General features: G+C 37.1%; 1 protein-coding gene across 1 annotated transcript in view; it reads right to left on the bottom strand.

The window, feature by feature from the left end:
- si:ch211-246m6.5 (von Willebrand factor D and EGF domain-containing protein) overlaps window positions 1–25,395 on the bottom strand; it is a 387,263-nt gene that overhangs the window by 254,475 nt on the left and 107,393 nt on the right. The window contains exons 2-3 of the mRNA XM_039757371.1: window positions 24,241–24,425; window positions 115–343 (exon numbers count right to left, since the gene is read on the bottom strand). Coding sequence (XP_039613305.1) covers window positions 115–343; window positions 24,241–24,425 — 414 coding nt within the window. The remainder of the gene's footprint in view (window positions 1–114; window positions 344–24,240; window positions 24,426–25,395) is intronic.

The raw sequence follows: 25,395 nt of genomic DNA, 5'->3' as shown, positions 1-25,395 counted from the left end.
CCACTTTAAGTTGACAAATGAACATTAAATGGAACTGAATGAAACTTGCTTTGGGACTAAAGGGAGATTACAGTATAACATACTTTTGAAAAGATTTATATTTCTGCTTGTCACCTTGTGCACAGTAGCCCATGCATCCTTGAGTTGGTTGTAAGAAATACACATAAAACCCTCCGCAGTTTCTCACTGAGACTGGAAACCTAAATAAACAGCAGTCCTTTGTACTTCCCAAGAAGAACTGCCACGTAGCACAAGCTGACAGCTGCTTCACTTCACCAGGACGAGGCAGGGGGCCATCCTTAAGAGAGAGCCACACTGGAGCTTGGGTTCCACACTTATTGATCTGCAAAAAAAAAAAATGCAAGGAATCCAACCTGTTAAGTTACCACCATGACATGATTTACCTTGTTTAGCAAAAAAAAACTTATTTGGAATTTAAGGCCATTTCTGAAATAAAGTTTTTTTTTGAAAATAGTAAATAGATTAGCATTTCTGAGTTTAGATGTATAGCTTTATTAAGTAATTTAAATTGAAAAGTAAAGAAAATAGGGATTATATCACATAAATTATGCCAATAATGATTTTTTAAATGAAATATGATCCATTTCCAGATATATGCATTACAAAAGAAGAAGAAGAATATACCAATAAAATACACACTGCTGTAAAACAGATGAAAAATCAGTCCAATCAAAAATACAATTAATTTAAGATTCATTAACTTTAAACAATACTAAAAAAAAAAAAAAAACCTACACCCAATGCAACAATCTATTATACTTCTTTATATCAATTATAACATTAAATGTTACAATAGAAACATTAGTAGAAGCCAAACAGACTTATTTTAGCATAGCATTAATAACTTTGTGCCAGCTGCAATGCTCTGAACAGTTCATCACAAATAACATTTGAACAAGTTTAAACAATGTGCTAACACTACAGAGTGGGAAATCACAGTGAGTTTAAATTGAACACTATCTGATGGATAAGCAAATATGTTTTCACAAACAGGTCTTCATTTCAGACATTCCCAGAACTGCTGACCTGACTATGGCAGAACTACGTGGGGATCCAATTCCTGATATGTTTTAAGTCTTTTTTAATTTGGAAAGCTGACACATTTACAACATGTCTTGCACAGGTTGATGAAGAATAAATGTTATAAGTAATCAAATTCCACTCCTTGCCAAAGATATTAATAGAGAGGTCTCTTTCCTAGTGTTACCCAAGATTTTAGCAATGACCACTGTGACATTTAGTCAAGTCAAGTTGCTTTAATTCATACCTTCCAAACACTATTGCAGCAAACAGTGGCACAAAATAATGTTCCATAGGACTGCAGTGTAACATGTACATATAAACATAGGACTTGTGCAAAGCAGGTAAAGAAATATGCTATTTTATAAACTTATAACAAAATAAATAATAGGTAAGTGACTAGACAGTAATAAATAAATAATAATAATAACAGCAACTGATAATAAAAAAACAGCAGTTTTTAAAAAAGACAAGTGTAACAAATGTACTGCATATCCTTCACATCTTCTAGAATTCTGTGATGGCCAATGTGATGTTTTATGCTATAGTGTGCTGAGCTAATAACACTGCTTCAAGAGAGGCCCACCAAATTAACAAGCTAATTAAAAGAGCAGGTTCAGTTATACAGTGCACTCTGGAACCCCTGGAGGTCATAGCAAAGGAATGAATTAAAACAAAACTGAGTGCCATTATGAACAATGCTGCACATCCTCTCTCTGACACACTAACACTGAGGACTTTCAGTCAACAAATTATTCAGCAGAAGTGTGTCAAGAAATATGACTGGGTATCCAGTTTATCTATCTATCTATCTATCTATCTATCTATCTATCTATCTATCTATCTATCTATCTATCTATTAGGATCTGAGGGCAGTGGGTGCAGAGAGTTTGGAGTCCAGGCAGGCAATGAGTAGAAGCTATTGTAGAATTCATCTGAATATACTACAGTACTGCCAGACAGAAGAGACCATGGGAGGCGTGGAAGCAATTCTTCATAATGCTATAGGCTTTGTGGTTGAAATGCTTTATTTATTGAGAAATACCAGAAATACTACCAATAGTCCCTCCACTGTTATCTAAAATGTTTTTTTAAGTGTAGACCTTGATGGAGAATTAGGTTAGTTAGGCAGATTCTTTTTAACAAAGATTATTACTTGTTAATAGAAACATAAGTGCATTAAGGGAATTCCATATTTACAACAGAGTTGATAAAAGATGCAAAGACTTTATCAACATAAAGATTTCTAAAGTGTCACAATGTCTAACGACTTCCATAAATTAACTGCTGTATAATTGAGGTGAGGCCTGAAATACAAAAGAATACCACAATGGAGCAGCTGAGAACAGTGCCTTTTGCCTTACTACATTGGTTCAACATTTTAGTCTATTTGCTAGTAGACTGATGATGATTGCTGATGACAATAAATAGATAAAACTTTATTTGTCCACAGGGGAAAATTTGTTTTTTTACAAAAGCTCTTTCAATAAATGAATGCATGAAAACAATCATGATAATTCTTAACATTTACATAGTACTTTTCTCAATACTCAAAGCTCTTTACGCAGTGAGTGGGCAGCCACTTCAACCACCACTAATGTGCAGAATCCACCTGGATGAAGCAACAGCAGCACAGTGTTTCTGTCACTGCAGTGGGACATTGGAATCTACATTCAGATCTCAGGATAAGCATCCCCTTCTGGCTCACCAACACCTCTTCCAGCAGCAACCCAAGCTTTTATTGGTTGGTCTCCCATCCAAGTACTGGCTGGGACTGAACAGGCTTAGCATCAGGAGGATGACCTGTTCTGAAGTGCATGTGGTACACATAGATAGATAGATAGATAGATAGATAGATAGATAGATAGATAGATAGATAGATAGATAGATAGATAGATAGATAGATAGATAGATAGAAAGGCACTATATGATAGATAGATAGATAGATAGATAGATAGATAGATAGATAGATAGATAGATAGATAGATAGATAGAAAGGCACTATATGATAGATAGATAGATAGATAGATAGATAGATAGATAGATAGATAGATAGATAGATAGATAGGCACTATATGATAGATAGATAGATAGATAGATAGATAGATAGATAGATAGATAGATAGATAGAAAGGCACTATATGATTGATAGATAGATAGATAGATAGATAGATAGATAGATAGATAGATAGATAGATAGATAGATAGATAGTGTCATGTACGTGCGAGTAGGGGGCCGCGGACGGACCTAAATGAGATTGTAAAGTCACACGCCAGGAGGGAGTGGCGGGGTACTAACCTTTCTCTCTTTGTTTCCTACAGAATTATTATATTATTATAGAGCGCCCACTTGGCACAGAGCCCCACTCACTCACATGGTGCCAGTGTACAGTGTCCTTTTAATCTGATCAACATGTATTCAGCATGTTAGAGGAGTAGCAGAGAAAAACTCACACAGACACAGAGAGAAGGCACAGGCCCCACCTAGACAGTACCTAGGCAGATATATAACCCAGGAGTCTAGAACTGTGATGCAACAGTGCTAACCAATAAAGACAAACAAGGCAGTAAATAATAACTCTTAAACACAGGGATCACAGTCATTTTCTACATTTTCTGTAATCAGCACTGCACCGAGACTGACAGTCCTTCAATTTCTCTGTTCAGTAAGATTTTCTTTAAACAGCACAAATTGTTTTTCCTCAGGTTTCAGTGTATGACTAATTTATATCTGCTAGCTTTGGAGGGTTGGCAACCAGAGCTAAAAATCAAATTACATTCCTAAGGTGTCAATGTTCAAAGGAGATAAATCAATACAGAAGGCAGTACGTGCGCCCCTGCTGTGGCAGACAAAATAAAAAGAACATTTTGAACATTCAGTTTGAGGAAAGCACAGGCACTGTGTGTGGTATTAATAATATCTTTCTTCTCTTCTTGAACATGATCAGAACTAATTTCAATTAATAATCAGAATCTCATTACAGCTTGTAATGTTGTGACAAAGAGACTTCAAGTGAATAGCCATGGACAGAAAATGGAGAAATTGGGTGCTATGAATCTGCCTTTGGAGAGAAAACCACTGACAGTGATATCAGTATGGCAGACAGAATTGTCTACTGGCTAAGGTATTGGAGTCAAAAACAAAAAGTTGCAAGTTGAGCTGTAACTACTTACTCATCCTGGAACAAGTGATTTGACCTGCCAGCTCTAAAACACATACACAATTGTTGAAAACTGGACCTGCAAACAACCTTACAGTGTTGTTCAAAACAGGGAAAAATTGAGTTACTTTGTTTTCTTGCATTTTGGCTGGGAGTTCTGCTTCCCTCTCCCTGCACTAACACATACACGTAACTGAATGGGTGATGCTGGATTGCCCCCATGCATAGCATGTGAACCTACCAACCCATCAAGCATACTGTTGGGGCCCACTGCAGCAATGCTATGAATGAAGAGGAGCCAAATAAGTCAAACACAATGTAATTAATGTACTTTGCTAGCTCTTTAGGAAAATTGACATCATGTGTACCTCATTGTTCTAGTCTTAAGAGTATAATGTTTAACCATTTAGAGCTCTCTACACAAGATGACACTGGGATAAGCTCTGGATCTCTGAGGCCCTGAGGTAGAATAAGCTGGCAGGTGGGCGAATATTTATCTGTGAAATGTTTCATTTTGTTTAAAGGAAGAATCACTTACAGGGTATCGACATCATTATCATCCTCACTGGATTAACAGGCCAGTTTATTCATCTTGGCCAGTTATCCCTCAAGTCTTTTTCTACACACTCTTCTTATGGCATCATTCCACAACCTCTTCTTTGGCCTTGCTCTGACCCTACTTCCTTCTACCTCCACCATGGAAAATACTAAATGCATTTTCTCTTTTGAAAACAAGGGGCTTTGCCCTTGCTCGCTAGATTAAGTTTCCATGTTCAGTCCTGGAGAGTGTAGTGGCTGCAGGTTTTTGTTTCATCACTATCGCTTAATTAGAACTGGATCCTTGCTGATGTCACTGGTCTGATCTGCTTCTATCAAATCTTTTATTATATTATTTAGAGATTTGAGTGTACTGAATCAAAAACTAAAAAAAAACAAATCTATCACACCCAGCTTTTGAGAAATGAAGGTTTAAAATGAAAAAAACACTATTTTAGTGAAAAGGCATTATAGTTTAAAAAAATATTATTATTTATACTTAAAAAATTATAAATTACATGTTTAATTGTTGTAAATATAATTGTTACTTACAAAAAGTAGTCATTAGGTACTTTTTCCTCTTATAATCTTTTAAAGATGTTTCATGGTGGAATGACTAACAGATGTCTGGTAACAGAGATGACGTCTCCCTCTCTCTATAACCCAACTGAGCAAAGACCCCTATCCTGATGTTCATCAGAGATCACTCCCATGTTCTCAAGGAAAAAATCCAAATAAGTGTAGGAAATTGATTTTTAAAGACATGTTGCACTCAAGAGGTGGGTAGGAGCAGAGCAGCTCCTTAACTAGTTCCTTGTAGTTTTCCACCTTTATATTCCCAAGGAAATTGTGGCACATACAAGGTTATGTATTCTTTTACCTTTTTCTTAACAGCTACCTGGTCAAGACAATTGATGGATGAACCTGACCTTTCATATTGAATTTAGGTTGTTTCAACCTCAACTAACACAAGGAAGACTGCCATTTCCCAGCTCAAAATATGCTTAATGAAAAATACTTATGCCATAAAACAAACATAACCTATAAAAACTATTAAAAATTATATCTTGGAGAAATGGTGTCTGGTAGAGAGATTTCAATTTCAGAAATCAATTCAGCCCACCTAAATCTAAAAAGTATACCATTTTTTTTTACTTGGGAGGATATTGGCGCAGATCAGTGTAATACAACATGTTATCTAATTGTAGCCCACCTTATTGTAGGTTAGAGCTGTCAGTATATACAATTAGCAGACCCCTGCCCCTTTTGGCATTGTCTGGGTAGTGTAATTAGTAGTACTACACTTAGCTCAACTGTAGATTAATGCAGTGAGAGAGGCTTACATTAATTTGAGTGGTCAGTTGGAGGACTGTAGCCAAGGGTTTTGGGGGGACAGAAGATGATTCCTGAGGAACATGCAAACTCAGGCTAGAAGGAGAAAATGTGCAAACACAGACCAGAGAGGAGAGGAGAGATGTGTGAGAACAAGAAAAGAAAGTGTTAAAGAAAGACAAGTGTAAAAACAACAGATGTGACATCTCCTGCACTTATTTAGAAATAGGAGTTTAAGAAATGAACAAAAGAAAGGTATATGCTAGGCAAGCTGAAGATGGCCAAACGAATGATGTCAAGGGAAGGGTTCCAAAGGTGAACAGTAGGAAAAATAAACAGTTAACAATGGGTATGAGAATGCCTGAATTCATTAAAAAAGACTATTTGTAAAAGAAAAAAAAATAAAATAAATGGATGAGTGTCACCCACGTGCACATAGGAGGCAGTAAAGTGCTTAACTGAGGGTAAGATGTCAGCTTGGTGGTTGATGTAATGCACTAATCTCTTTTTTCCTCTACTGAAGATCATCCAAAGGGAAGCGCAGCTAAACTAGTATCAACTTCTTATCCAGACCACACCCTCCTACTCACTCACTTCCAGCACTTTTCCATGAACCGGCCTCTTCCTGCATACCACCTATAAAAGCCCCGCATCTTTCCTCCCCATTCACTTCTTTTTTGGACTCAGTCTTTTGAGATTACTCGCTAATTTGTTTGTTTTCCTTGCAATATATACAGGGTGGATCCCTAAATCTTTATCTCTGTTTTTTTCTTTTTATTACAAGAGATAGTTAAGCCTATTTGGAAACAATTACACATATACAGAGGTGTGTTCTACTTGACACAGCACTTTTGGGAATGAAACATCTAAAAACTTCAGACCATATGGAAGAGATGCTGTTGATGGATTAACCACACAAGAGATTAAGCACAACCTGAACTTTGTCACCACAGACAGAGATTACATTTCTCCTTTACACAGGTAACTTTTAATGTTATGCTTGCTCACCTGAGTGAAAGGGCCAATTGTTTAATTTCCAGGCCATATCAATCACAAACAACATCCAGACGTTCAACAAGCATGTGCATGTCGGTCCACGTGTTATTTTATATATTTAGCAAATATTACTTATTAAGATAGTTTTTGTTATTTATCTAAGGCATTTTAGAGAGGACTGCAAATCAAATACGCATTTAAGTATTCTGTCTTTTGTACTATATATGAACTTGCTGTTTATAGAAGTTCTATACATTAAGGGACACTATACATTTTGTAGGCCCAGAAAGCTCGAAATGGATGGGATAAGTAAATTTATGACTCTGGACAATAAGCACATTTGAGTTTACAACTTAATTACATGTATAACCTTTTATTGTCTTGCTTGTCTGAAACTACAACAAAGCATGGTATAGACAGGTGGTGAGCTGAATCAATGGAAACCACACACTCTCATTCTTGCAAGAGGTGTGTCAAGAACATAGAGAGATGGATAACTGAGGCCTGCAAAGTCATAATCTCGCTCTCTCTTGGAAGAGAAGGTCAAGAAATTGCTGCCTAAAAGGTCATGCATGACAAAGACCAAGCCAGACCTGAATATAAAACAGAGAGCCACCTGGTAACCAGCATTTGGGTATAGCTGATATTTTTGTCACACTCACATTTTTTAAATTTGCTTTTATTTGGATACAAATGCAACTCTTAATTTAATGTATGAATGAATAAATATTTAACTTTGTCTTTGGCTTGCTCTGGTACAATATCTTATTGCCTGAGTAAATAGATAAAAAAGGTAGAATAACATTTCAGGGCTATACCAGAAATATGGGGACATTTTTGGTCAGGTCTACATTTAAAGGGAAGCATACGTTCACCCAAAGACCCTACTATGGCAAAACAGACCTTTCTTGTGTGTAGAAAATGTAACCTGCTGTGAGAGGTGAAACACTTAAGAATGCCAGAACAATTCACTGTATAGTTGCAATTTGGATTGTCAACCTAGAAATTAAGGTCACCACACAAGATCAAGGCAGAGGAAATGGGACTGAGAAAAGCCACGGGGTCAGTAAATTTAGCAATTCTAACTACGGAAACACAATTTTAAGCATTAAACATTTTAAAGGTTTTATACTAAGAACAACATTTTCACTGGCTGGAAAGTTAGATCCGGAAATATCAGCAAGGACACCACCCTTTCCAGAGGAAAGAGATTCATCAATATATTTGCAACATGCAAGAGAACACATGTTAAAATTTAAATACCTCAAAATCATTAAAATTTATAAACTGGAGAGACTGAAAATGACAGAAGGTCATTAATATTAGTATTTCTATAAATGGAAAAAGAACCCTTACTGGCCAAATAATTACAATCCCCTGCTTCATGTTAGGCAAATATTATTAATAAAAAATTCTACAGTGCCCTCTGATTGCGGTCCCAACTGAGTAATTAATCACTCAATAAATACTTTAAATAAAATAAATAATAGACTTCAATGATATTTCTACTGCTTCAAAGCTTCAGTATAAAAAATGACTGTAATTCTGATTTTGACAGAACTGCATGTGGTAACCTACCATTTATGCATCTCATTTACAGTTTGTATAACTTTCTGATGCAGCGATGACCCCTAATGCAAGTATTTCTATCTGAGTTGACAGTTAACCTTGATTTAAGAAAATACATAGACCTGCAATTTTTTGTAAAAAAGGTTGTGGAGGAGAGCCCCGTTAGGCTAGGGTACAGTTTCGGAACAGGAGCAGGGCCATGGAAGGCCCTGGCAGAGGGTGCACTGACATCAGCAACTTGCTGTATATTGCCATGTTGGTTCAAATAGATCAATAATACCCAGTGGAGACAGGCAATGACACAAAATTAAACATTAAAGAGGCATCAGTGTAAGTTGTAAACAACTTGTTCTATAGGAGGTCCTAGTCTGGAATTTGCCATCAGGGAACTCAATTTCAATATATTTGAGGAGTATTGGAAGAGTTGAAGCTCAGGACTGCACATTGGGGGAGTTTTAGATTTTCCACCAGGATCCACAACTTGTCTTTCACTCAAGAGGTTACTGTATATCAAGAGCTCTACTGGCAGTAGACAATAGGGCCAGGGAGAAAGGTGGAAAAAAGAGCAGGAAACAGAAAAAGGAAATTTTTCAAGTGACAAACTACCCAATCTAGCGAAGATTGCACGTGACCAGTGAAGAAAGTCCCAAGAGTAAGGAATTGTTCTTATGTGCTTATTTTAGATTTTCCATTCTCCCTATTTTCTGTGACCCTTCTGTTATATTTTTATTTGTGTAATAAACTTTTTTGGGGGTAGTTTGTGCTGTTTAGTATTATTCTGGATTTGAGAACAACTTGAGAGCATCATCCTCAGGTCACAGGAGGCTAATTTAGATTGTGAGGTGGCACAGTGCTGCCACAGTGGATAGCTATACTATAGCAAAGCTCTGTGTATGTACATTCAAGTTCCAGTCCAGTCATTGTATTTTTGGAATTTGCTTGACTTCCACATGTTCATGCAATTGTTTTCCAGGTAATCCATTTTCCTTTCATGCCTTAAAAGCATCTGTGTTAGGCTTATCTGGGTTGGTGAGCCAGTGCCTATCAGTGGACAAATGGACTCATTGCTTTGACTCATGTCTACCCTGTAATGTCAAATTTATTAAGAAAGTAAAAAAATAAATGACTGGATCCTTGCAAAATGTAAGTAGGGGCCCAAGTGTAAAAAAAAAAAAAAAGTTGTACAGTACTGCTTTTGGGAACTTGACATAAATATTCAAAGGTTATTCTTAATTAATTAGCAGGCATATTAAAAGGTTTTTAGTATGTTGCTGCAGAAAAATAGTATAATTGATGCTTTATCAAAAATGACACACAACTGTATTTATCAATAGCGCCTGATGACCTCTACTCTCTTGGATCACTGACACAATGTCTTATTTGTATCTCTAAATGGATGAATAGTAATTTTATCAAACTAAATAAGGAGAAAACAAAAATTTTAGTGACTGGCAAAAATGGATATAATGAGGGTATAAGAAATAAACTTGATCCATTAGGATTAAAAGTAAAGACAGAGGTAAAGAATATAGGGGTAATTATTGACTCTGACCTGAATTTTAAATCACATATTAATCATCACTAGGACAGCATTTTTTCACTTAAGAAATATAGCAAATGTTAGACCTCTTATAACTTTGCAAGATGCTGAGAAATTAGTTCACGCTTTTGTTTTCAGTCAGCTAGATTACTGTAACGTACTCCTCTCAGGACTACCTAAAAAAGACATCAATCGGTTGCAACGAGTGCAGAATGCAGCTGCTAGAATCTTAACTAGGAAAAGTAAAGCCGAGCACATCTCTCCAGTTCCAGTCACTGCACTGGTTACCTGTGTCATTTGACTTTAATATACTGCTTAGGGTTTACAAAGCCTTAAATAATCTCGCTTAATCCTATATCTTGGAATGCCTGTCACCTTACACTCCAAATCATAACCTTAGATCTTCAAATGAGTGTCTGCTTATAATTCCAGGAGCTAAACTTGAAAAAAGTGGTGAGGCAGACTTCTGCTATTATGCACCTAAAATCTGGGATAGCTTACTGATAGAAATTCATCAGGCTAATACAGTGGAGCATTTAAAAAAAACTGTTAAAAACTCATTATTTTAACATGGCTTTGTCATTTCTTATGCATTTAATTATCACTAGCCAACCAGCGGCGTACTATACGCCGCATAATCAGGCCGGTTTTTTAATGATTTTTAAGCACAGGGAGAAAATTAACATTTGAAAAATCAGTAATGTAATAAATCAGCAAGAAAAGCAACATTGTAACAATGCACGGAACGAACCAACACACAATCGTCCGTGACTGAAAACTGGCGGACCACGTTCACGCCTTCTCCTGCCAGACGGAGGGATGGGGGTGCATGGCACTCAGTCGCGGAGTGTGGAACGGGAGGAGAGAAGGTCGTCCATTCAGCTTCCTCCGTCATGCTAGTCTGCTGATTTCTCGTTCAGTATGCACTGCCCGCTCGTGTGCCCACCTCCAACTCGTCACTTAAGCACCTGTGACTCACGTAGACGTTTCATTGCTCTGTGCGGTTTTGGCTACTTGTCTATATATAATCCACCAAGACACCCGACCACGGTAGTAGCGAGGTGGGAGGGGTGTGTACAAAGGGTAGGGACGAAAACAGTGGGAGCATATGAGTCGCACTTAGTGGGAATTCCATGGTTTGCAGCCTGAATGGGGTTCAACGGCTTACCCACACCTAGACACTCGCTCAGTCTCATGCATAATTATTTATTGAATGCTAAACACTTCTGGAAAGACACGGTTGTCTAAAACGGGTTGGTGTGAGAATACGACAGTAAAGGAATGAAAAGATGGAACTCTGGAGAGAGCAAAATACAACACAATAGTGATCCCGCGGCATAACAAACGCCGCATAATTATTTATTGATGGTTGAACACTTCTGGAAAGACACAGTTGTCTAAAAAGGGAGGGTTTGAGGATACAACAGAAAGTGAATGAAAAGATGGAACTCTGGAGAGAGCAACATATAATTAATTGTCCGTTAGTGAAGAAGATGCATGTTTATCGCAGATGCAAATTGCTGTATGTAGCATGTAAATTAGTTTGCTATGGTGCATGAGGTTGTGCGTCATAACCGAAAAGTCGGTTTTTAAAGACTGCTTACTTCATTGTGTTTTAACCTCAGTTGTAAAGGATTGTTTTAAGGATTCCATGGGATACCCCTCGCAAACCGTTTCACACGCTGCATATGGCGACTCACCTCGCGAGAAAACATGCCTCTATGAACAGTCAAGGTGGCTCGGAAGTACATGAGGCCTCCACGACAGACGAATATAAATGACGCTGTTCTTTCTGTGTCGTCGCGTCCGAATTCGTGGGCGTGGCTCTGCGAGTTGTCGTCGTATCCAATGGTCTTGGAGTTGGTGGGCGTGGCTCCTCCCTGCGTGCGCCATAGGTGTCTTACTTGTCGGCAGCTTAGTGAATCCACGCCCCTTCCGGCATGTTTTCCATGGGTGTCTTGCCTTTCCATGGGTGTCTTGCCTTAGTGAATTATATTTATAGATTATCATTCCTGGTGGCTTAGCAATCCTTACTAACCCCTACTTTTTCTGCTATTCTTTTTCCAGTTTTCTGAGGTGGCGATCTACGCCACCACCACCTGATCAAAGCACCATGCTGTCCCTACATTGATGGATTGAAGGTCAGAGGTCAACATGACCATCATCATTAACTTTATCCATGTCAACCCTGAAAACCATGAGGACTGATTGAGGTCATTTATGTTAGGTAGAAAGTTTAGAGGTGGCTGGACGGTCTCATGCCCTCGGAACCCCTGTAGATTTTGTTTTTTTTCTCCAGTTGTCTGGAGTTGTTTTTTTTTGTTTCTTTTCTGTCCTCCCTGGCCATTGCACCTTGCTTTTATTCTATGTTAATTATTATTGCCTAATTTTATTTTTAAATTTTGTCTTTTTTCTCTTTCAGTCTCAGATTTCATCTACATGAATTCAGTCTCAGATTTCATTTACATGATCTTGATGAGTTAAATGCAGTTGCAGTGCATTCCTGTGATTGTCATGTAGTTTGACACATCCATTGACTCAATCCAACCAGTCCATGAATGAGGCCAACAAATTAAGATTTTTGATTTTTATTTTGTTGTCAATTTTTTATTGATTAAAATAAGAAAAGGTAACATAATATACATTCAAAATACATTTGGATGCTCTGTACATAAAGCTTGTGACCAAGAAAGAAAACAATGGAATATAGCAATAGGTTTATTTTTGCTTACTGGTGGGCTTGTGTGCATTTAAGAACTGACACTTGGAATTATAATACATATAATGTTGTTGGACTTAAGTGCAGCATTTGACACCATTGACCATTCTATTTTACCGCACAGGCTAGAAAACGATGTTGGGCTTACAGGCCCCGTGCTCGCTTGGTTCAGTTCTTATTTATTAAATCGATTCCAGTATGTACAGAAATGTGCAGACAGTACTCCATCATTATACACAGAAGTTCAATATGGTGTCCCGCAGGGCTCAGTACTGGGACCTTTACTGTTTTCACTTTACATGCTTCCACTGGGATCTCTCATTAGGAAACATAATGTTAATTTTCACTCGTATGCAGATGACACCCAGTTATACCTTTCATTTAAATCAAATGAAGTTTCTCCGATGTTGTCTTTAATTAGTTGTGTTAGTGAATTAAAGGAATGGATGAATGAGAAATACTTGTCTTTAAATACAGATAAAACAGAGATGTTAATTGTTGGAGGGAATGACGCTGATCACAACAATATTTTGTCGTCATTTAACTCAGTTGGAATCCCAATTAATTTTACTGAATCAGCCCGCAATCTAGGAGTTATCTTTGACTCTAGCATGTCATTTAAAGCGCATATTACAAAGTCGTCCAAAACATGTTTTTTCCATCTTAAAATGTTAGGAAATTAAGGCGCTTTCTAAATAAACAGGATTGTGAGAAATTAATTCATGCATTTATCTCTAGTAGGATTGACTACTGCAATGCGGTGTTCACTGGCTGTTCAAACTGTTCTCTATACAGCCTCCAGTTAATCCAAAATGCCGTTGCAAGAATTATTACAAGAACAAGAAAATATGAACACATAACCCCAGTTCTTAAATCTTTACACTGGCTCCCAGTTAAGTTCAGGGCAGATTTCAAAATCCTCCTTTTAACATATAAAGCATTAAATGGCCAAGGTCCGGCTTACTTGTCTGAACTTATCATGACTTACAAACCTGAGCGCACATTAAGATCTCAAGATGCCGGTCTGCTTAGGATTCCAAGGATTAATAAAATAACAGTGGGAGGTCGAGCTTTTAGTTACAGGGCCCCTAAACTGTGGAATGGTCTTCCTGCTTCCATAAGAGATGCCCCTTCAGTCTCAGCCTTTAAATCCCGGCTGAAGACTCACTACTTCAGTTTAGCATATCCTGACTAGAGCTGCTGATTAACTGTACATACTGCATCTCTGTTGTTAGTCATTAGCACTATAACATAAGTAACATGATAATTATATTTGAATACTAACCCTCACCTATTCTGTTTCTTTTCTCGGTACCCAAATGTGGCAATTGGTGCCACGGCCCACCTGCCAAGTTGTTTGCCTGCCTATGGTAAAGTCATCCCTGATGGAGGATCACAGGAATCATGGGAAAGAGGGTCCTTTCATCGGAGCAACGTTTCAGCCGTGGCATGGCCAAATGGGGAGGCAGCTAGATGGATGAGGTCTCCAGGACTCTAAAAATATCCAAACCTAATTATTTTTTATTGGGAGTTTTTCCTTGTCTTCTCAAAAAGTCAAGGCTAAGGGGCTGTCAAAAGGCAGGGCCTGTGATTTTGGGCTATACAAAAAATAAACTGTAAAAAAAAATGTAATGCTGCAATAAGAAATAAAGAACACTGGTGTTTTGAACTTGACAAAAGAGAGGCTTCTTTGTTTGATTGTACGTGTTTTACATACTCCAACAGAATGGAAAACAAGAAAAAAGGAAAAGAGACTGCAGCTGAACTTGCAATACCTATGAGGCCTTCAAAGAAGCACTAGCTCCATCAAGACAGCATGTTATTGACTGTTAGAAAAAGGGCAAACTCTTAGTATGTTGGAAATGGGAAATTGTGCTATAAAGTCATCATAGTAGTGCAATCTGACATACTCAATGACAAGATCAGCAACCACAGTTGTCAGATTTGATATCCCCTCTGAAGAAAAGTTGTGTAATGTGGCATCGGCTTAAGTCTTCAGTCCATGAATAAAACGTAAAGAGACAATCTTTTCAGTAACATTTTCTGGTTCAAGGAAACCTTACTTGAAGATATTGTGCTTTTCATAAAATATTTTACAAAGTATTTAAGCAAGTTACATTATTTGATAACATAAGATGTGTTAATTACTGTAGCACAGCTGCATGAATTATAAAGGACTACATTATAAGTGTAAGGTAACAATGTTAAGGTGACAGTCAGCAAGCACCATGTACCTTGAACACTGTTTGCTCCAGTAATTTCGGGGAGGAGCGAAGAGGTCTGGGTGGGGAGGAGTTGGGATTTTCTTCTCAGTTCATTATTGTTATTGCCACATTAATTTTGGTATTGAATATTTCCAATAAAAAACTGATCACAAAAAATGAGAAAACCTAACACTGCAGTGCTTTCCATCCACAAGGGAGAGTCGCTACATTTTGAGCCCATACTTCATTCTCGGATTCAAAAGCAATACACAATGTTCTGAAGGTTGAAGGTTTGTGTCTTCATGTCTACATTTAGCAAGTTGTGATTTATTTCTGTGCAGCTAGGCCAAATCGAAGGCTTATAAATCAAAGTCAAAGACAACATTTGAATTTGATGAACTTGCAAACAGCCTTCTTGATACTTCAGGCAATCAGCAAGGTGACTTTTTACAAAAATCTAAACAAAGCTTATGTTGCAAATGCACTTGTACTGTATAATTCATGTACTCATTCAACTACTCGTGCCCAAATGTAAGTGTTTTATTACAAAGCTTGGGCAATACACTGGTGCAGTGATTCGCGTGTCTGCCTAACACCTCCAGGGTTTGATATCTGCACTGGTAACTACTTCTTCGGAGTCTGCATGTTATCCCCATGTCAGAGTAAGTTTTTCCAGGGACTCCAGGTCCTTCCCACTTTGTAAAGGTTGTGTGAGTGGGATTGTGTATATCCATGTCTTTTATATAGCTGATACTATGCTGTGACAAATACAGTACTTTGGTATTTACCATAATGAGATTTAACCTGTATTAAGAAAATAGATAAATAAAGACTGTGCCTGGACAGCCACGAGGACCATAGCCCAACCACAGGGACAAAAACTAAAACGTTAGAGAGTCAGACCTTCTGATTTACCTGTCACCACCCAGTTTCCCACAAAGCAAGCAGCAGTTACTCATTTTTAGGTGCATTTGTACATAATGTGAAAAGCACCAACTACAATAAGCAGTGTAACTGTTTTTTGCTGAAATGTGGCACACTTATTCAAAGAAATTTATCACCGCATTTCAATATTCACTGAGATATTTTGAACAGATCCTACTGTACAATGTTTTGAAATTTCAAAATCTTCCACTGGCGAATCTTGGAACTCATCTATCCTGAAACATAAAAACATTCTTTGCAAATTCAAGTGTTTAACTTTTACCTTGACAGATGTTATACCAATTTATATATTTTGAATATTTTCCTATTTTTCACCTTCGATAGCCATTATTGACAACAAACAGATCCCCAATACGAGTAAATAAAACACCAGCAGACTATGTGTATGAGCAGGAACTCATTGTCACAAGCTGTTTCAGGCTGGCAGCTGGCCATGCACAGAAACCTGTGCATAAGCAAGTTGATTCTGCCAAGCTGCTTAAGCAAAACATTATTTTTTATTACAAAAAGATGTATTTTTTATTTTATTTTTTTAAATTTCACTTATGTTAATTGTCAAATGCAAATTGTCACTGTGTATAAATATGGTGTGTATGTGTGTGTGTTGGTGTGTTTATGTACATATGTGTGAGAGTGAGAGTACTCCCTGTGATGGACTAGAGACCTGTCCATTGAGTTAAAACTGTATTAAGTCTGCGCAAAATAATATATTCATACAGGATCATAACTATACTAATGGGAGTGATAAGATGTAATTTATGAAGGGCAATGATTAAGGGACTCAATACAAATTTTTAAAATTAAAGGGGATAAAGGACAGCTTTGCCTGCTACCCTTATGAATATAAATACAATTGCAGAAGGTGAGGGATAAAGAATCTTGACTACATTAATGAATTCCTTACTTCCTAAATCCTATCAAACCCGGAATCTGATAAAAAAGGGCTATTCTACAAGAAAGGAAAAAGCAGGACAAAAAATTCTCAAAATTCCAGAGGAACTTAATTCAAATGTATTTGATTTATATATATATATGTGTTTTAAGGTGTACACTGTTTAACGATAAAAATACTGTGAATGATGAAAGTAAAATGCCTTTTCTGAAAAAAAGGAAAGTTACCTTATATTCTACTGGAAATTACCTGTATATCTTAAACAACACATTTCATTATTTTTTACAGCCAAGTTCTGCAAAATCGATATTTTTGTACCTTCAAAATATCCTACATACCATTTAATGATACATTATGGTTGCACTGAAAAGATTGCTGTTAAATTTACAGCGTAAAACTCTTAAATAGCGAAAGTGAAAAACTGTAAAATATAAAACGGTAAAGCATTGTTTCAGTAATACTGAAGTTATGATATCTGCATAAGAGAACGCCCCCTTTTGTCATATTGTTAATGGTAAACTGCATACCTTTGCACAGCAGGGAAAAAAAACTTAAAGTTTGCAGACTTATTTTTGCCTGCAAGATGAAGATTATTTTAAGGTTATGGAAGCTGGTTTATGGTGGGTTGTATTTGATAAGCTGGCACACGTGTAGGACACCATACACCACAAAAGCAAACTTTACTTCTCCACCAGACAATGTGCCATAACTTCTTTAAACACTGAAATTTTTTCAATGTATATAATTAAGTAATACAACACCTTTACTATCAGAGATGGAGACCAAGTCGAGACAGCATTAACTTGTAAATAGTAATAGAATATGGAACGCTGTATTGAATGTAATGGAAAATTAATGAAGATTATTGACAAAACACTTAATATGGCATGTAAGATTGTAAAGATTGTGTTTTTTATATACAAATAACCCTTGTATATGTAAATAAGGTGTTGTAGGTAATGTATAGAGAAAGACTGTATCAGACTGTAGCTGAATACAGTCATTTGTATTTGAATTTGAAGATTGGTATAGACTGTAAGACTACTAGACTGTGCTTTATATGTATACTAGACGTTAAGCCCGTTACAATAACGGGCGCTAGAACAGTAGTGCATAAACATTAGTAGGACCAGTCTATATTAAATGGCAAGGGACCTTCACCTCATTCTGTTTCTTGTCTTAATTTTTTTTGTCAAAAATATTTTTGCAAGAAGCCTAAAGTAAAATAATAATAAAAATAAAATAGAAACGTATATGACAATACAGTAAGTATAATTAATATTGCCTTAGTGTAAAACTTGCGTGTAAGACACAATGTCTGAAGAAGATATTTAGGTAAAATTTTCTATTTTTTTACCTCATGAAATTCTTCCAAACAACGGCATTATAGACAACATTTCTTGTAAATATTCTGTCTGAGTTTGGCAACAGTTTGCCTTGTTCAGGAATCTCTACAACCTTGACAACATCTGGAAAACTTCTAACTCTTGATAATGCAACATATAACTGACTGTGGCTGAATACTGGTTCTGGCAAGTAAATGCCAACTTTTTCTAAGGTTTGCTCTTCTGAGTCTTTCTCTTTTAGAGTTTTTCTGACGGTCATTTTCTTTTTCTTCAATCAATCTATTTGCTCGTATTTTTCTTTGTCTTTCAGCCTTACTTTTGTTGATGTTTACTTGTTGAGCTGACCGTTCTTCCAGGAGTTGTTGCTTATATAGGATTTGATTGTCCGTGTCTTTTGTTCTACTTGAAGTGTCCTTTTTTTTTGGGTGGCGTGTTGTTAGTAGATACGTCCATAATATTTTCTCCTACAGTAATACTGGCTTGTATGCGTCTGTAATATGCATCACTGTATTGTGTGTCATTAATTTTCTCTCGCAGTAATAATGGTTTGTATTTCTGTAAAATGCCTGTAATTTTCTCTGACAGTAATACTGGCTTTGATGTCCGTAATATCACTTTAATTTTCTGTCACAACAGTGGGCAATCAGCAGAGTGTCCCCAGCAACTGATTTAATGTGTGGCGTGTAGCTTATAATCGTGCCTGTGGCGTCTCCCCAGCAAGTACTGTGCAGTTCTCCAGCAAGTATTTTAATCTGTGGGGGCGTGCAGCTGATTATTTAATGTGTGGCGTTTTTCCAGCAACGGATTTTTTGTGTGCAGCCACGACTACCCAATCAGCACTCTCCCCAGCAATGGTGTCCTTTATTTCTTATCATGCGCGGCTGTGGCAAGGCCATTCACTGTGTGCCCAGCTTCCAGTGTGTGTGTGTCCACGGTGCCGAGCGCATGGGCGGTGCACGGTGCGATGTGTGGCGCGGCCCGCGCATGCGCACTTCACCAGAAGACACACACACACGGACACCTGGACGCACACTGGGGTTTTATTAAAGAGGATTACCCAAACATATATGTAAATAAAGTATATTTTTAAAAAAAAAAACACCTTTACTATTGGTTGTTGTTACTTTACTGATGCAAACTGTGTACTGGTGTTTGATCCTGACATTTTCTAATAGTTTAATGATAGACATATTTATTACAGTGCTTGAATTTCAGGTTATGGTTACATTAAATGTTGACTTCTATTGTAATGTGTTATAAAGAAATAACAGTTATTTTACTATAAAGTTGTACCATAGACTGCCAGTTGTTTACCTTAAATGTAACATTTTTTTACAGTGTAAAGTAATGGTCTCTAAATGTTTCCCAAGATGTGGGGGCCTCCCTGCCATCACCGCTCCTGAACCTTCCCTCTGGGTATTCAACACCAGGAAAAAGGGAGATCAAAAATGAAGTTGTGAAAATGTTCTTTTTGCATATATTATTTATCATGTTTTTTATTTATTTTTTTGCTTGATTATTTTAGTCTGGTTCTTGAATTGTGTTTTAGATGTGTGTATTGGGACTTGTCCACCTTTAGATTGTCTCTTAGGCAACTTTTTTTTGTTATAAATTTGTAAACGTTTTTGATTTGGTTTGTTTTTACAAGACAGAGTTTTTCAAGGTTTCTCCCTCTTTTTAGGCATTTTTGATATTTTGAGACTTTAAAGTAAATTTTGAACTTTTAAAGCTATTTGGGACCTGCTAGATCTAAATTATGACAAACTGGCACTTGTTATGTCATGTTTCCAGCAGCATGTAATAACTTGAGCCAGGTGAAAAAGAAATTGCCTTCTTATCTTTGGCCGTTGCTGGAATAAAATTGGGATACAGATGAGCTTCAAAGGATAGATTATGTATTTCCTTAACAGTCTTACAAGAGCCAACATACTGTATCAGTTTACTACTTTATGCATTGTGCATTTGTATCCTAGGTACTGTATATTAAATGGCATAATCCAGATTTTAAAATCCATTATATACAGTAGTTTGGTACATTTGTAGCCAACAGCCCACCAAATATTAGCAATTTATCAGTGTCCTAGTAATAATATAGACGGCTACTATTTCTTTTAAATGGTATTAGTACTTAAATTTTAATTTATGTATTCAATTAATCAGACTTGTTTATGTTAAATAGTAATGTGTAGTGGTAATCAGTGCTAGTCTATATTTATAACATTTTGAAAACCGAATGAATAATGGGCCAAATTAATAATTTGCCATTCATTACTACGTTATACTCAAAAAAGGAACAAAGAACCTATCAGTACTAATTCTTACAAACTGCCACTTAATAAGCTCTATTCATGTAATGCAGATAAACAGAAAGTGACAAATAATGGATTCTTCAAAGGCTAGCTGATTTAAGATGTGCAGAATAAGTACAGTTTTAAGTGAAGTTTTACTGGATTGGGAAAAAAGCACAGAATTCTAAAGGAAAGTGAATTATGAGGTTATAGAGGGAATATGTCATACACAAATATTACAAAGATTGGTAGCATCCTTATGCATACTTACAATATACATGGATGGTCATTGGTAGATAAGATCAGAATTCAGATTATGCCAAAGTACTACAATGTTGTTCAAAACGGCAATGAAAAACATGCTCAAATCCTTTCTATGCCATTTAAAAAATAAAAGAAAACCTAATATCATAAACCTTTCCTGAACATAAGATGACAGAGCAGACAAAAATGGAAGGCACAGCCCCACTCCCGTTCCATACTGGTCATGGGAAGATTTAATTATATCCATATTCACACCAGCTTCATTATCCTAATAATTCCTGCTGGAAGAGCTATGCAATTGTGAGAAGAACACGGAAACTTCAGAAATAAAACAACCTGGCCAGATATGAAATCATAGTCATGTCAGCTGACTAAATTGTTCTGAGAGCAGCACCGACAATAACTAATAACCAATGAGAAACAGTAGACAGAAAGAACATTAATTTATGTAAGCTGTCACTAGACTGATATGACTGGCTGTATAAAAAAATATCTGTATCTGGGACAGTAAACAGTCACTAGGACAGGTGAGGGTAAATTAGATTGTCCAACTGTGCTGACAAATGCTAATGATGCAATTGTTGTTTGGCTAAGATTTGGCCATCAGCATGAACAAGTAAAGAACTAGGAGAGCTATCAGCTAAAATGAAGATTGGCTGAAGTAGTATAACTCAATCACCGAAACCTTGAAGGATGAAAGGCTACCTCAACTGAGCTGGACTGTCATTACTCAGACACTGGTGACTCCAGAGACAGTGAACAGTTAGCACTCAGGGAGGAGGGACAACACACATGAAAGACATGTAAAAGACACATATGTTGCATGACATTTCAGAGGTGGAAACACTAACTGAGAGCTTCATCTACATGAGATGTTTACACGCCTAGTTTATTAGGTATGTTTTTTTTTTTAACTCTAACTCTGGTGGATATGAACACAGCAAGAACAGGTAGACACAGTTGGAAACTTGTTAAGGGTAAATTTCACACAGACATTTTTTTTTTCTTTACACAAAGAACGAAAGATACTTGGAATAAGTTACCAAGTAGTGTGGTAGACAGTAAGACGTTAGGGACTTTCAAAACTTGACTTGATCTTTTCTTGGAAGAAATCAGTGGATAGGACTAGCAAGCTTTCTTGGGCTGAATGGCCTGTTCTCGTCTAGAGTGTTCTAATGCTCTAATCACACTCTGGTGCAGACCATAACAACTATACTGAGACCCTTTAGAAAGGAAGGTCTCAGAGTAGTACCAAGTACTGCTTCCATAAGAGATGCCCCTTCAGTCTCAGCCTTTAAATCCCGGCTGAAGACTCACTACTTCAGTTTAGCATTTCCTGACTAGAGCTGCTGATTAACTGTACATAATGCATCTCTGTTGTTAGTCATTAGCACTATAACATAAGTAACATGATAATTATATTTGAATACTAACCCTCACCTATTCTGTTTCTTTTCTCGGTACCCAAATGTGGCCATTGGTGCCACGGCCCACCTGCCAAGTTGTTTGCCTGCCTATGGTAAAGTCATCCCTGATGGAGGATCACAGGAATCATGGGAAAGAGGGGTCCTTTCATCGGAGCAACGTTTCAGCCGTGGCATGGCCAAATGGGGAGGCAGCTAGATGGATGAGGTCTCCAGGACTCTAAAAATATCCAAACCTAATTATGTCATATCATCTACTGTTAAACCGTACTTCTAAAATTTTTATTATTATGGTGTCTTAAGGAATTGTTCTGTTGTGTATATTGTATTGTATTGACCCCCTACTTTTGACACCCACTGCACGGCCAACCTACCTGGAAAGGGGTCTCTCTTTGAACTGCCTTTCCCGAGGTTTCTTCCATTTTTTCCTACAAGGTTTTTATTGGGAGTTTTTCCTTGTCTTCTCAGAGAGTCAAGGCTGGGGGGCTGTCAAAAGGCAGGGCCTGTTAAAGCCCATTGCGGCACTTCCTGTTTGATTTTGGGCTATACAAAAATAAACTGTATTGTATTGTATTGTACCAAGTGAATCTTGGAGTGATTTGTGTGAGGTATGAATGTGATCTGTCCTATCTAACTACATGAAATCCTGTGCATTATAAGTGAAGCTTTGCATGCTATGGTAATCATGCTAAGTGTTTTCTGGCAGTAATTCGGAAAGCTCACTCACAGCATAATGAGTCGAAGGTTAAACAGGGAATGTTAAAAACGATAAAACTAAATATGCACATTGGTACAAATGTTAACACAATTTGCATTAAATGACTCACTCAATTATTCATCCAATCAGAGCAGCCCTGGCTGATTTAGGCTCACTGTCTTGAGCGTGTGATTGGACAGCAGTTAACCATGTTAAAAAAAAAGAAAGAAAAGGTGTATATTTTCTCCTGATCATGCGGATCAAAACACATACAGAGATAGCAAGAAACGAATAGCAGTGCCCTATAACACCAATCACCAAACACTGTAAATTTAAACTAAAAAAGTAATGCACACAGGTGAGTTGTCCTCTTAATGTGCACTCTAACTTTGACATATATAGTAAATAATAATCAAGCATTCCAAAATGATCATTATCTGCATATTTGCAAGAATGAAGACAGTAGCTGTGAGTTCAGATAAACTAAACTGAGGTGATGTTCATATGGTGGCTTCCAAAGAGAAAATATGCTACATCATGCAGTTAAACAAAACTCACTTAAAACATTGGCTGTAATAAAACTGAAGTACATCAGCGTATGTTCTTAAGAAAACTTCTTTCATACGCTCGTAGTCTTGTGTTTGTTCAATAATAGGTGTTTGGCTGAAGAGCTGTGCTTGGTTAATAATCCAGATAATTGTGGAAAATGCCATACTGCACAAATACAACTGTTTTGACCCACAATGTTTTGCTTTTTTCCCCCAGGTAAAAATGCATCTGACAAAATGAAAGAAGTCAATGACCCACCCACAGGGTGTTTATAGATATGTTTAGTTCATTTGAAAATCTGCAGTGTGAAATACAACCAACCTAACTGGAAATTCAAACAAAGTAATGAACCACACCAGAATTCAGAACAAAGCAAATGGACTATGAGTGTGAAAACTGATTTACTCTTTCTTTACAAACCCCTCCACTCTCTCCCCCTCCCTCTTGTCCTTTATCTCTTCTATACATTGCTTCTACCACTCCTTAACACAAATCTGCATTTAGTTTTAAATCTGAACATAGGTAACCACAAGATGTCATAATGAACTTGAGTTGATCAAGAACATTTATTCTGTGCATATTTCTTGTCACTAGCACTAAATTAGATGTTTTATTTATATTTGTTCCTTTTTAATCAACATTTGCTTTTTGATCCAGACAATAAAAAAACACAAATCTGTCTTACAGATGGACCATACATTTTTCATGCGCTTTTTGTTCTTCTTTATTTGCTTACCTCGATGCATTCAGTTGGCATCTCTGCTGGCTTATTGTTGATCATGAAACGATACCACCCTGATGACAGTGAGTGGTCACAAACTAATTCTTGGATTGCAGTCTTCTGAAGTTCAAGTGAATCAAAGGTGACACTACGGTAAGGATTCCTTAGGATCTGATATCCACTTGGGTAGCATTCAGGAGCTGAGATTAAAAACAAAAATATTTTTCAAATTAACATCAGACAGGAGAAAGAGCAGAAACTAAAGAGGAGAAACATATATTAGGCAAAATATTATACACAATTATATTTTCTTATGAAAATAAATAATGCCCTTTAATATGATAATATAATATAATAGCACGAGGGATGTTCAAAAAGTTTCCGCACTTTTATATTTTTATTGGAAACGGTGAAGGCAGGAGTAGTTGTAAATGGGTATTAAAAACTTGGTATGACACTGGGAAAATTGCATTACAAATGAAGGTGACTATGTAGAAAAGTGATATAGGGCCTACTTTGTTTTTGAAATTCTTAATAAATAGAATTAAAAAAAGTGAGGAAACTTTTTAAACATTCCTAATTTATTATATGTGTATATATACTGTGTATACTACTCAAAAAAATTAAAGGAACGCTTTTTGCCAGAAGATTTGCTGTGTATCCCAGCACAGTCTCAAGTGAATGGAGGAGATTCTAGGAGACAGGCAGTTACACTAGGAGAGCTGGTCAAGGCCGTAGAAGGTCCTTAAACCCATCAACAGGACTGGTATCTGCTCCTTTGGGCAAGGAGGAACAGGATGAGCACTGACAGAGCCCTACAAAATGACTGGTGTGAATGTCTGGGGGCCCGACGTCCTCTAGTTAATCCTGTGATCACTGCCCGGCACCATGGAGCTTCATTGGCATTTACCATAGAATACCAGAATTGGCAGGTCCATGACTGGCACCCTGTACTTTTCACAGATGAGAGCAGGTTCACCCTGAGTACATGTAACAGATGTAAAGGGTCTGGAGAAGCTGTGGTAAACATTATGCTGCCTGTAACATCGTTCAGCATGACCGGTTTGGTGGTGGGTCAGTGATAGTCTGGGGAGGAATATCCATTGAGGGACGCACACACCTCTACAGGCTAGACAACAGCACCTTGACTGCCAATAGGTATCAGGATGA

Source organism: Polypterus senegalus, chromosome 6 (genome assembly GCF_016835505.1).
Source record: "Polypterus senegalus isolate Bchr_013 chromosome 6, ASM1683550v1, whole genome shotgun sequence".
Lineage (NCBI taxonomy): Eukaryota > Metazoa > Chordata > Cladistia > Polypteriformes > Polypteridae > Polypterus > Polypterus senegalus.
Note: the sequence above shows the minus strand (reverse complement) of the source record. Positions and strands in the feature narration are given on the sequence as shown.